General features: G+C 45.3%; 1 protein-coding gene across 1 annotated transcript in view; it reads left to right on the forward strand.

Annotated features, from left to right (window-relative positions):
• Positions 1-12817, forward strand: part of CHD2 (chromodomain helicase DNA binding protein 2) — a 73894-nt gene that overhangs the window by 32717 nt on the left and 28360 nt on the right. Inside the window, exons 7-12 of the mRNA XM_050903151.1 lie at positions 1837-1923; positions 8388-8449; positions 9814-9936; positions 10267-10416; positions 11333-11466; positions 12120-12345. Coding sequence (XP_050759108.1) covers positions 1837-1923; positions 8388-8449; positions 9814-9936; positions 10267-10416; positions 11333-11466; positions 12120-12345 — 782 coding nt within the window. The remainder of the gene's footprint in view (positions 1-1836; positions 1924-8387; positions 8450-9813; positions 9937-10266; positions 10417-11332; positions 11467-12119; positions 12346-12817) is intronic.

Raw genomic sequence — 12817 nt, forward strand, 5'->3', positions numbered from 1 at the left:
AGAAGGAAGGGCAGTGCTTTCAGCCTGCGCTCCCCAGATACCTGCAAGGGAGAAGTGAAGGATTTTGTTACCTGCTTCTGCTTACCTGCTTCTGCCTCTCACAAATCTCTAGGCTGCTGGCCTGGGTCGTGGCTAAATCTCCTGTGTTCAGACTGGCAAGGAAGGATGCGTTTATAAAGCAGTTGTGGTAACACAATATTCAAATTTCTGTTTTATTGTTGATAAGTGGGGACTGAAGGAAGTTTTATCTTCCTCTGTGGGCTTCTAAGAGCATGTCCCTAACAATAAACATTAAAATTATCCTATGAGGGAGCGCATCCATACACAGGGTGATAATTAGCATGGATGAAATATGAAGAGGTCAGGGCACCCTCTAATAAGAAAGCCTCTCCCTTCCTTAATTTCTCTGTTAATGGGTGTTTTCCTTAGCTAGGTCTAACCTAGGCGTGTTGATACCTGTTCCCCTTGAATAACCAATGCAATTAATTATTATATTATTGTTTATTTTGTATTTCTGTCTAGATACGCCCATGAAGGTGAGGTTAATTTGCGTTAGGTGCTATTCAGATTTGTCATGGGAGTCGATCCCTCATACAAAAACTGTGCCATTTACAAGATGAAAAGACAAGTTTTTCAAACGGTTTGGGGAGTATTTTGAGTTTTTCTTTCATGTGAATTTATCTCTCTGTACTCGCATGCCCAACAGATACACACATTTGCAATCTGTCTGTTGCAGTGTTATCCCATTACTCCTTTAACGGTAGCAGAAAAATTGCTGGGCTGCAGCCTGGTATTCACGCTCTCAATCCCAGGTCGGTGCTGCATCTGGCAGTGTATTTTGATTTCCTTTTCCTGCCAGTGGCTTGCAGAGACATTTGAGGGCTGGAGGGAGAGAGAAGCAGAAGGAGAATGAATAGGTTTAGAAAACTGTGAGAGGATAAGCTCTGCTGAGGGAGAGAGGGATTGTTGGTGTAGGTGTTTGAGAGGCATGTTGGTGGTTTGTATCTGTCCTGTAAATCTTCCGGTGTCCTGTGTCACCAACACAGTTCTGCATTCATATCCCTCAGGGCATCAGTTCTTGTCTCCCCCTTCTCCTCCTGTCCATCCAGCAACAACAAATCCATGCTGTTATACACAGGGTATTAAACTATTTAGGGCCAGGTTACAGCAAATAGAGCACAACTGTTCCCACTAGTCGGCTCTGCACATCCACATGTCCTGTGCTGCCTAACTGCATTCGCATCAGTGCATTCAGGAGAAGAACCGGCAGCACCACTGCCTTGCCTTGCCAAAGGACAAGGTGCCCTGGTCCATTTGCCATCCAGACTGGGCCACAGAATTCACTTTTGAAGTTGCTGATGGCGATGTCTTGTCACCAGGCTTGTCAGGCGGCTGGTGGGGTGTTCCCTGCCGAAAGGAATTGTGGTGAAAGCTGTTAGCGACAGTGAATTGTCCTTTTGAGTTGGTAGGTCCATTCATTCCACCTGCAAGGTGTTGCCTCCTTACCTTCAGCACCGTTGCTTGCAGAGGGCTGGCTATCTCGACGCTCTGTCCTTCAGCCTGAACGAGACGGATAGTAATTTGTACCCTGGTGGAAAGATGGACCAGTGTGAAGATAATACTGAGTTAAAATGTGCTGCTTTGGAGTGTTACCAAATACCCCAAAATAGTCATAATCCTTTTCAGCCAGTTTTTTAAAGTGTCCATCTACTGGTTGCTAACTCCCTAATGGTTTTATGTTAATGTTTTTTTTTAAAAACATTCACCATCAAACTTCTAAAATGTCAGAAATAATTGGGGTGAAGCAGGCCTTCTGATGGTCTGTTTATTTTGCAGATGTGGGAAGAATATCCTGATGTTTATGGGGTTAGGAGGTCAAACCGAAGCAGACAAGAACCGTCGCGATTTAATATAAAAGATGAGGTAAGGAAAAAAAAAAGGATGAGGGATTACTGAACATATAAAAACCACCAAACCCAAAGAGCAAACGCAGGTCTCGTCTGCATTGCCTTGTAAACACCAAGTCCTGGCTTGGTGTGTGGATGTTGGAGCTCACAGTTAAGGTCCCAGTCCTACAGTTGGATCCGCTTGGCCTGAGACCTCTGGAGTCAGTGGGACACTGTGTGGGCTGAGATCTGCATGCACTGATCTGATTGCTGGATTGGGGCGTAATGCAGGTCATGCTCTGCTGTAGAAAGGTCCTGGAGAGAATGAGTCTGTGTAAAAAACAAACAAACCAAAACAAAAAAAAAAAACAAACAAAAAAACCTCCCAAACCAAAACACAACAGAAATCCAACCAGGAATAAAGGAAACTTCCCAGAAACACCTCAACAATAAAGCAGTCGTTGTTGCCCATCCCAGAATGGATCATGCTGATAAATGCATTTGTGTGTGTTCAGCTTTATGAACCATCACTTTTCTTTGGTTGAATATTGGGGAGTCTTTTGTGCTTCAGTTGGAGGTGACAGTGGTCAGAGCCTGGCAGACAAACCTTCTAATTGTTCCTTTTTCAGAACACTGGTTTTTTTCTGAAGATGTAGGAATTAGCTGCCATCTTCATTTGCATCTAACAGGCTTTCTGCATAGAGCTTTTCATCTGCAGGTCTTCAGCAGGGTTGAGTAGCTATAGCAGAGGGAAAAGTAAGTCAGGGAGACACTTAGACCGAAAGTAAAGCTTGGGGCTTAGAGCCAGGTACAAAAACACGTGGTTGGGACTCTGAAGATAAGTAGCCAGATTTTCAGCAGAGCAGGAGCCCAGTGGTGCTCTCTGATGGTCAGGCTACTTGTGCTTCACCACTGAAATGCGCATTTGGATGCTCGAGGGGTCCGAGTCGCGTGGCAAACGCAGGTCTCTGGCTCCTTGCTCTGGTGCGTTATCGTTGAGCCTTGTGGCACCCCCAGTGCCACCGCCTGCCCCCCCAGACTCCTGTGCTGGATGTCCCACGTAGCAGCAGGTTAGGAAGGGGCTTGGGGCACATCATTGACTTAGCTTTTGTTTTCCTTTTCAAGTTCGGCAAACCCCAGGCTCGCTGGCCGCCTCTCTGTGCGATGCCCCGGCATGCACTGTGCTGGCGATGTCACACCCACCACAGACCTCCGCTGCAGACCCGAGTGCCCTGTTAGGGGCTCAGGTAAGTCCCATCTTTTTTTGTTTTACAATATTACGTGGTTTTGCAAATGTTGTTTTCTTTTTCGATATCTTTATTTCCTACTACTTAAGGTACGATAAAGTTTAAAAAATCAAAAAAAAATCCGAGATGTAAAAACTTTGCTATACCACAAAATATTGTAAAAAACAAAAAAAAAGTCCTCCAAATGACCCCACTGCCACCTTCGTGAAACAGAAAGCCAAAATTAACAAAATTAGACCACCCCCTTCCCCTCTCTCTCCCCAAAGCAACGCTGACTGGTCCCCATAGGGCAACTCCCATCTGCAGCAGAGTCCGATGGAGGGTGTGACGTGTCAGGAGCACAGTGCTGGGGCCTCGCAAAGAGCAGGAGGAGATGGAAAGTCTTGCTTTTGGAAGACCTAAACGCCAAGAGGGAGGAAATAGCGTAGCTCGAGCCTGCATGGTGCTGAGCACTCCTTGCTGCTGCTGGAGCTGGCAGAAACCCAAGGCGCTTGACACCTCTTAAGATTGCTTTTTACCTTTACAGGGTTAATCCTGTCACCAGTGACCTGCTCTTGTTGCTTGCTGCTTGGGACTTCCAGCACAGTGTCTAGGAGCTTTTAATTGCCTTCTTCCCTAACACTTCTCTGTGATATTAGCAAACAGCATCGCCCAGGCAGCGTGGCAGGCTCAGAGCGCAGAACAAGAATCAGCCATCACACCTCCCCGCGTGCTGCCCCGTGACTCACCCTGGTCGGGAGAGATGGCGCGTAGGTGGAGGTGGTTCAGTTTTTGGGGCACTGTTCGATCACTAGTCTGTCCTCTGAGACCAGCAGCTTGGGTAGGGTTATTTCTGTGTTAGAAATGATTGCCTTCTGGGAACTGCCCAGAGGCCGCCGGGCACGTTGTGTAGGTCTCTGAGCTGCAATCAGAGAGGGTGATAACTTGCAATCAATACCGAGGTGTGGGCTGAAAGATCAGGAAGCGAAAGTGCAGTTTTGCATAGGGGTACAGAGCTGCTCAGAGGACTAGAGCTGTCTCCAGGAATAAGAGCACATGTGAGTTTTTTAGTAAAAACAGTACTTGCCCATGCGTTTTCTTTGCAGTTAATAAATCAGCTTCAGGTTTCAGCCAGGGGAAGTGAGACATGCAGAGCCAGGTGCCTTTCAGAGCATTCTGGGGCAGTCGAGAAATAAATGTGTCCAAAACAGACACAATCTTTTTGCTATAAAAAGGATGGTTTGAGATTGGAGTTAGTAATAAACGGCACGGTACATCTTTTCTGTGAGAGAGAGGCCACAAGTCATGCACCAGAAGTGTTCCCAAAATACAGTTGGTTTTATTATTGGGGGGGGGGGAGTTCTGCCCATTTACATTTTGATTAATGCTTTGCCTCATGTCTTTGCTGAAAGTTCAAATGCTACCGGTATCGCTGGGAGAGAGAAGTTCAGCAGACATAAGATAACTAACCTGGCGAGCTGAGATTCTCCAGCTTTTCTGGAACACTAGAGCATGGCCTCTCTTAAGCCTGAAATGAACAAATCCTCAGTTTGACTTTAGTGTGAAATGTTTCTTGCCTCTGTTTGAGCAAGTCTTCATCTCTCCTAGTAGGCAGCATGAGCTCAAGAGGCTCACCTGGACCATGCCAATGGCCTTGAGTCTCCATTTCTCCTGCCCTGGGCTAGCGGCGAGGACACTCATGGACAATCTGTAGGACCAGAACTTTAAAGCTGCTGCTGCATTGCTCTGCTTGGTGCTACGTATGCAGCATCATTATGTTTTGTACAGTGTTGCTCCACGGCAAAATACAGCATAATTAATCTAGTAAAAGTGTGTGCGCTTTATGTGCTGGGAGAGAGAAAGAATAAATTAGATGGGAGGAGTCAGCAAGGCATGGAGAAGGAAGGCTGATCCCTTCAGCTGGAGGTGGGGAAAGCAAATTGTAAGAGGCCAGTTCCTAGTCCAGTTGGAAGCAGCGGCGCAGGAATAAGTTGGGCACGTTTGTAGTGTTTGATAGGGAAAGGGGGAACTAGAGAAGGCAAGTCATCTTTCCCCTTGGCCACAGCAGCAGCACCCAAGAGGGGCAGCCTGAGTCCAGCAGAGCTTTGCCAGCGCTGGTGCTCAGGCTCTGAGAGCGAGCAGTGTGCCCCCAGCATCTCTTGCTGGGCTGACAAAAGCCCTTGTGGGGACTGGCGACGGATTTTGTCAGCTTAGCTTGTGTCATTCAGGGAGGTGACGTTATTGAAATTCAAGTTGCATGCGATTTCCCAATTCCCATCTGCTTCCTGATGATGGTGGGTGGCAGGCTGGAGTGCAGACAGGACCTCAGGTGCATGCTCTGGACCTGGCGTCTCCCAGCTCTCTGGTTATCATCTGCCCTTCCTTAACCGAGGAATTTACCACCAGCCAGAACCTGTGGGTTGATGTTGATAACGGGGCGTTACAAGCACAAGCTCTGTTTGTGCTGCAGAGCCCAGGGCAGAAGTGCAAATCTCACCCTTGGGCTGATTTGAACAATTCAGCGTAGAGTTTTGCAGCTGGGTCCTGAAATGTGGATTTAAGCGGAATTAGGAGCTTGCTAAAATGTGCTTATGCTTTTTTAAAATAAAAATTATTATTATTTCTGTATAAAATGGTAGAAAGCAGCTTTCAGCCAAGGGCTGGAGCCTGGCACCCCAGGGTCAGGATGCCAGGAGGAGTTGATGAGAAGGAGACACGGGTCAGTGGTAGGCGAGGGAGCGGGGAGGAGAGGCTGAGTCACCGGTGGCTGCGCGCGGGGCTGCAGGCACGGCGCTTCCCGGCACTCGGGCAGGCAGGATGTGGGAGCACAAGGCAGGCACATGACTCAGGCTGGGGACTGGCTGTGTCAGAGGAGATAGAGCTGGGCTTGACATGCATCCAAAAAAGACAATGGTGTCTTTGAAAAACGTAACTGAAGGCGGCTGAATTGCAGTCACAAGTTAAATTTTTCAAGGCAGGAAGAGGTGGGAAAAGACGTGTCGTTAAGAGATGAGCATCAGCTTTGTAGAGACAGTGACAGAGCAGGGGGAGAGTAGAGGCATTAGGAAAATGGACGCTAGAAACTTGGCAAATGGGATTTTGGCAAAGAAGTGGAGTTAGTTTCAAAGAGCCAAAGGTTGTATTTTGGTTTTCTCCAAATCTGATCTTCTCTGATGCAGAGCAGAAGAAAAATCCACCTCTCTTTACTTGTCAAAAGACAGCAAAAAGTAAACATGCGTTGAGGGACAGCTCTCAAAAAACACGCCAAAATTAGAATGGCAAAGCAACACGCTTCGGAAAGTGGATAAGAGATTAAAAGAGAAGCAAAATTGAGGACTTTTAAACTTTGCTGGTTGAAACTGAAATCTGTGCTTGGCTTATGTTGCAAGGGTAGGTAGGGCTCTCCGTGGTGTTTGCCAGTCACTTGCTTCCTGGATGCTTGGTAAATGAGACATGGATTTCATGCAGGGCTGTGAAACAGGTGGATGAACACATGTTCATAGTAAGATATGGTGCAAAAGGTGTTACTTCGTCACATGTAAATCTGACACCAAACCACAGTGAAATTCAACAAATTGAATTGGTCTAATGTGGCATCCAGTATTTCAATATATTTTAACGGAAACACTGATGCAAGCGAGAGGGAATTTTCTGTTGGTGGAAGGGAAGGTGGAAAATAGAAATAAAGGATGCAGAAAGCAAGCAGAGGGGTAGGCCGTGGCTCTCCAGAGCCTCAACTTTTTCATGTTGCAGCTCACGCTATTTCACAAAATTCTTGTGGGAACAGCTCTCGATTGTAACCTTTGCTAGCTGTATCCAGGAGGGTGATGGGTGTACCAGGAGATGCAAACTGAGGTACCCGTGGTGATGGACAGACATTACCTAGAGCTAAAGCTTAATACTGCAGCAAAAAGCAGTAAGAAGCGGAAGATTTCCAATAAATGTGTAGAGCAAGCAATCTTGGAGGCTACTTCTATCATTTTAATACTCCTTTAGAAATCTCACATTGGTTTCTTCAGTTTTCTCCCTGCCAATTTGTGTTTTCTGGGGCAAGTGTATAAGGCGAAGTCATCTGTTGGTTGAGGGGTGTTATTTGTGTGGTAATCTGTTTTTACGGTTGACTAGTTTTTACGAAAATGGGGTTGTGTGCAACCAGCCTAAAGATTTTTTTTTTTATTTTTTTTTTGCTATCTTGGTCTGTAGGCGTTAATGACGCCCACATTTAAAATAGTACAGCAAGTAGTTAGAATATCTCTAGATATATTTAGCCAGAGACACCTCACTGGTGGAGACTGGAGGATTAGAAGGAAGGAAAGCAGCAGGACATGGCTCTGACCCAGTCAGGTCCTCAGTGACTTTTGTTGGGGGAGAAAAAAATCAACAGGACAACAAGGACACTCTTGTGATGAGAATATTGTCTTTTTATAAGACTTTCATTCCTTATAAGAAGTTTCTCTAATGAAGGCAGAGATCATAGTGCATTTGTGTGGCTGCAAAAGTTTCTGCAATCATAGAAGCTAAGCCTGAACGCCCCCAAATATTGCAGGATTCCTGCTGAAATGGCCAGTATGGGTGCTCACAAAAGTACATTCAGCCACTGCACTTTCAGTTAAAAGCCTTGTAAAATAGCTGAGCCTTAGCACTGCAGCAGGCCCTGAAAGTGCTGTCCAGAATGCACGGTGCCATGCTGCCGCCTGATTCTCGAGCACCAGGCAGGAGCGATGCTCACCTTGCACCGTAGGCAGAGGTAGCAGCAGCTGAGCTGCCCTCTCTCTCTCTGGGGTATGTCTTGCCTCCAGTGCCAGGCAGCGCAAGGTTTGGTGGGTTAAATTCACCCCGTGGTTTTGTAATCCGTGGGGGATTGCACACGTTGCAGGTCTGCCTGCCCACTGCCGCTGCTGAGAGGGCATCTTGCCAGGTACTGCAGGTTGGTGCTGAGGCGTAGGTGGGTCACAGCCTTGCGCATCCCGAGCTCAGGGACTCCAGGACAGATGTTGTACTAGATCTCTCCAGCCTTTCTGCAGAGAGTTACCCTCTTCACGCTGAGAGCACAGCGGCATTAACCCTGCGGTCGAGGCGGCGCAGAGGGAACGGTGTCGGGGAGCTGGCTGCTCTTTTGCAGCCCCATCGCACCAAAGCGTCCTTCCAGCGCTGCAGTGAAAGAGCAGTCGGGCTGTGTCCCAGCTCAGACCACGTGCATGCGTTTCAGTTGCATCCTTGAGGCGACAGTCCAGAGTGAAGCCTACAACCTGATTTTCTTTCTTTTCAATTAAAGGCAAGTAGCGAATCTGAAAATGAGAGCCCAAAAAGAAGAGGCCAGAAGCAAATGAAAAAAACGTAAGTTTCTAGGGAAAAGGTTTTGAATGGTGGTACTTTGTTTTGTTTTACTTTTCAGAATAGTAGTATTGGATTGCTTGGTAGGCGTCAACATGGAGAGCTTGTAAAATAAATTATTTAATATTTCCAGTAATAATACTTTGGATGACTGAAATTGAAGTATGAATATGGATCTACAGATGGATGCAATTTCCTAACTTTTCTTTTGTTTATATTTTCCCACTTTGCCTGTGACAGAATCTGAACAAGTCAGGTTCATTTTCTGTTGTCAGTCTCTCACTTCTCCATCAGTTTACTTATTCTTCTTCAGAGATACTTAAAATAGTTTAATCCCTTCTCCTCCCACCTTTTTGATTAACAGAATAAAATGCCAAATTATTATCTGCTTTTATGTTTTATAACCTGCTGCTAAAACAAGAACTTCCATAGAGGATATTTTGGATGTCTGATCACCGTAACTGAGTTCACTTACAGTCATATTTTACTGCCTTTTTCTATCTAATAAGCACCTTTTAGTTTTTCCAAACACTAAAGTGAACCGAAGGGAACTACAAGCTGCCTGCTGGAGAAAACTTAAACACAGCCACGTGATCCTGCTCCCTTTCTCCTGTTTCTTGTCTTCTAATTTTTCGTTTAGTTGTACACATCAGTGCAGGAGGGAAAGTAATAAAGCGCAGGGAGGACTGTGGTAGTATGGACCTCTCCTGGGCAAGGGGAATAATCCCTGTGGACTCTCCACGTCCCCCTGGAGAGAGGAGGGGCTCCTTCAAAGGGCATTTCGGAGCTGCAGCTTTGCTCTGAATTGCCCACAGAGAATGTACTTCCTTCCACTAATGGTACAGTGTGATTTGGCTTCACACTTGGAGACTTTAATTGCCTGAATTTATATGGCAGGAGACGTCTTGCTCCATTTTCCGGGCTACAAGGAGATCAAGTAACTGTGCATGTTGTATCTTGTACTCTGTAAATGAAAGTGAGCACTTCTCTTAAGATTTTTCTACTCATTTCAGAAATGCGGAAGTGAAAAATAAAAATAAATAAATCAAAGCACTTGTCCACCCAGTTGTAAGAAGTACAGCTCTGCCACAAGCGCTGTTGTAGTATGTGTTAAGAGCCACTCTCACTCGAGATACACTACCACTGTGTGAGCTAAAACCTAGGTGACTGAGGCCTCTTCTGAAAAGTCAGAGAATCACACCATAAAATCCCCCATGCGTTGCACTGAACAACCAAGAGTGAAGTTTTGAACTTTTTCTCGTAATTATGGCCTGCTAGTATTAACCTAGATGGCTTGGATGTCTGCTTAGCCAAGTATTTGTGTTGAAATATGATTACCTTTCATGGACCTACATTTCTGACCATAGAAATAAATGGAAAAGAGAGGTGTCTGGTGAAGAAGAGGATGAAGATGGAGGGGAGCAAGGCACCAGTGGAGAGAGTGAGCCGGAACCGAAGAAAGTTAAAGCAAGAAGACCTACCCAAAGGAGGTAAGGAGTGGTTGGTTCAGTCTGTCTCTTTTTCTGCATATGTCTTTTCTGCCTGTGCTGGGTGGAGAGGTAATCTCTATTTGTTGCTACAGAATTTTTTTTTTTTTCTCTGCAATATTACCCTTGTTTACGACTTAGTAAACCTAGGGCCTAGTTGCTCTCTCATCTACCCGTTTCATGCTCCACTGAGTGAAGCAGTGGTTTCCACGGTAGCTAGAGCAGACTGAATCCCTACGAGTCTAACATTTGAGATTCGTACTTTCTAAAGACTTAGTAAAATGTTTTTATAAAACACACTGTATTATGGCTTTCTATTAATTCTTATTTTAGAACAGTGGCCAAAACCAGTGTTAAAAAGCCTCACAAACCCCAGCGTGGGAAGAAGAGAAAGAAACCAGACTCATCTGAAGATGACGATGACGACGAAGATGATGAGACCCCCAAGAGACAAACTCGACGAAGAGCAGCCAAAAATGTCAGGTATCAAGAAGTGTGGGCTTGCTTGATGATGAGAGCTGGCTGGCTGGGGAAGAGGGGGCACCAGAGGGTCCTGACTCCCTGGGTGATCCTGCAGAGACCCTGCTCTGCCCTGCACATATCTGTTGGCCGAGATGTGGTTCTTCTGACACGTTCATACTGCAAACATCTGACTTCTCTTTACCTTGTTTTGCTATCTGTAAAGGAGGGAATATTTACCAGTCCCTCTTAGAGAAATGCGAGGAGGTTTGCATAATGTTTCTAAAGCACTCTCAGATGAGATTAAAAATTGCAAATAATAGATTAAAATGAGTAAAAGGGAGCAGCTGTGCTAGACTGGACCAGTTGTCCGAGAGTGGCTGATAGGTAATGCCTTGGGACAGTGTTGAGACATGGTGGAGGTAAAGCATCATCCGTTCCCTAATGTACCTTCTCACCGTTTGGCAGTCCTAATAAGGGACTTGCAAAGAGCCACCTGAAGAATATTTTTTGGTGGTGAAGTGCTCATCAAAGATGAGAAGTGTAGTTCCTAGGGCAGTGTAGGCACCCATGCAGCCTTTCGATGCTCTGCAACCTCCATTGTTAAACATAAAATAATCTTGCACTGGATAGAGGAGACTTTCTCTGTTGATGGCCTTGCTTCTGCTGCAGGGATTGTTCCACCTCCTTATGAAGCATCCGGTGTTGGCCGTGGTGAGAAAAACTAGATGGACAAGATAGCTACGCTTTATCAGACTAATACTCTGAGTGTCTCGGGGAAAAATACTGAATGGCTAACTTAAGAAATGCATGTGCTGAACATGCACTGAACCACAGGATAAATGCTGGAGAAGGCTTGCTCCAGTCCATGCCATTCTGTGCGTTTCTGGACTGGGAAGAGTCAAGGGCTTTTTATCAGTTTGGTTTTGATCTTGTTCAGTTACAAAGAAGATGATGATTTTGAGACGGATTCTGATGACCTGATAGAGATGACTGGGGAAGGAGCTGATGAACAACAAGACAACAGTGAAACTATTGAGAAAGTCTTGGACATCAGGCTTGGAAAAAAAGGAGGTGCGTAGTTCTGGAAGAAGCCTTTATTTCTGATGTCAGTCGTGCACTCACAGTTTCTCTTGAGCTGGTGCAATGCTTTTGCAGCTTCAAAGTGGGACCAAGGGTTGTTTCAGTGCTCTTCACCCTTTCCTCTATGCCTCTTATTTATGTCTTCTGGCAGCTTTTGTAAAATCTAGTATTGAAAAACCTAAAATGTCAAGTTTATGTGCTTGGCAGCTTTCATTTAGCGTGCACACATTTTAAAGACGCAGTCATTGTTCTGCAATTCTTGCTTTTTTCTTCTTTGAAGTATAAAATAGATCTTCCAGTAGAGTCAGTTTTCATAGCTCCATCGACAAAGCCATAATGAAAATAAAGCCGATGTTTTGTTCTCATAGCCTTACAAAAGTGTTTTTGTAAAACTTGAATGGTTGTGAACGTTTTCAAGAGACCTTTGAATCATACTTAAAGAAAAGGCATTTATGACAGAGATTTAAAAAGATTCTGTTGTATGGAAAACTTTTGTGTGCCTGTCTTATTGGGTTGCAGAATCTGTAGGATATTCTCTGTGCTCTCACAAAAGATGTGTTAGAAAAATAACTTTCTGCTCTAATGCAGTTCATGTCCAGTGCTTGATAACAAAGGTACCGACTGCAGCCTGATTTCTTTTGCAGCCACTGGTGCTTCCACCACAGTGTATGCAACTGAAGCCAATGGCAACCCAAGCGCTGACTTTGATCCTGAAAAGGATGAGGGAGAAGTTCAGTACCTGATCAAATGGAAAGGCTGGTCATACATCCATAGCACATGGGAGAGTGAAGAATCCCTGCAGCAGCAGAAAGTGAAGGGCCTGAAAAAGCTAGAAAACTTCAAGAAAAAAGAGGAGGAGATCAAACAATGGTATGCTTTACTTCAACCAGTGATTTGGCCTTAGGCAAATCTTTTTTAGCCAAAGGTTTGCAGATTCATGACTGAAAACATTTGATTTCTTCTTGCAAAGCATGTTTCATCCAAAGCGATTGTTTTTGGTGCAGAACACTCACATCTCTCTTTGCCTACTGATGAACATCCCCCCTCATAGAAATTATGTCTGTGGCCATGGTGTTGAAAGAGAGAGGAAGAGGCATGAAATCCACAATATTGCCACTTCCTAGGCTTAAGGATTGGGGTAGCTGACAACAAATAAATGGTGCACAGATTCACCTGGCCCAGGAGGTGACATGAGGGCTTGCAGCCTTATTAACTCTTGTTAATTATGGGCTTATCTGTATGCAAGTTTTTGCATCAGTTTATGTCTAACCTCCCCAGGAACTATAAGGGGAGCTAGAGTATGTTTCCAAAGTGATAAAGCTGGAGTAGCAGCTTCCATCTC

The sequence above is a fragment of the Gymnogyps californianus genome, chromosome 11 (assembly GCF_018139145.2).
Source record: "Gymnogyps californianus isolate 813 chromosome 11, ASM1813914v2, whole genome shotgun sequence".
Lineage (NCBI taxonomy): Eukaryota > Metazoa > Chordata > Aves > Accipitriformes > Cathartidae > Gymnogyps > Gymnogyps californianus.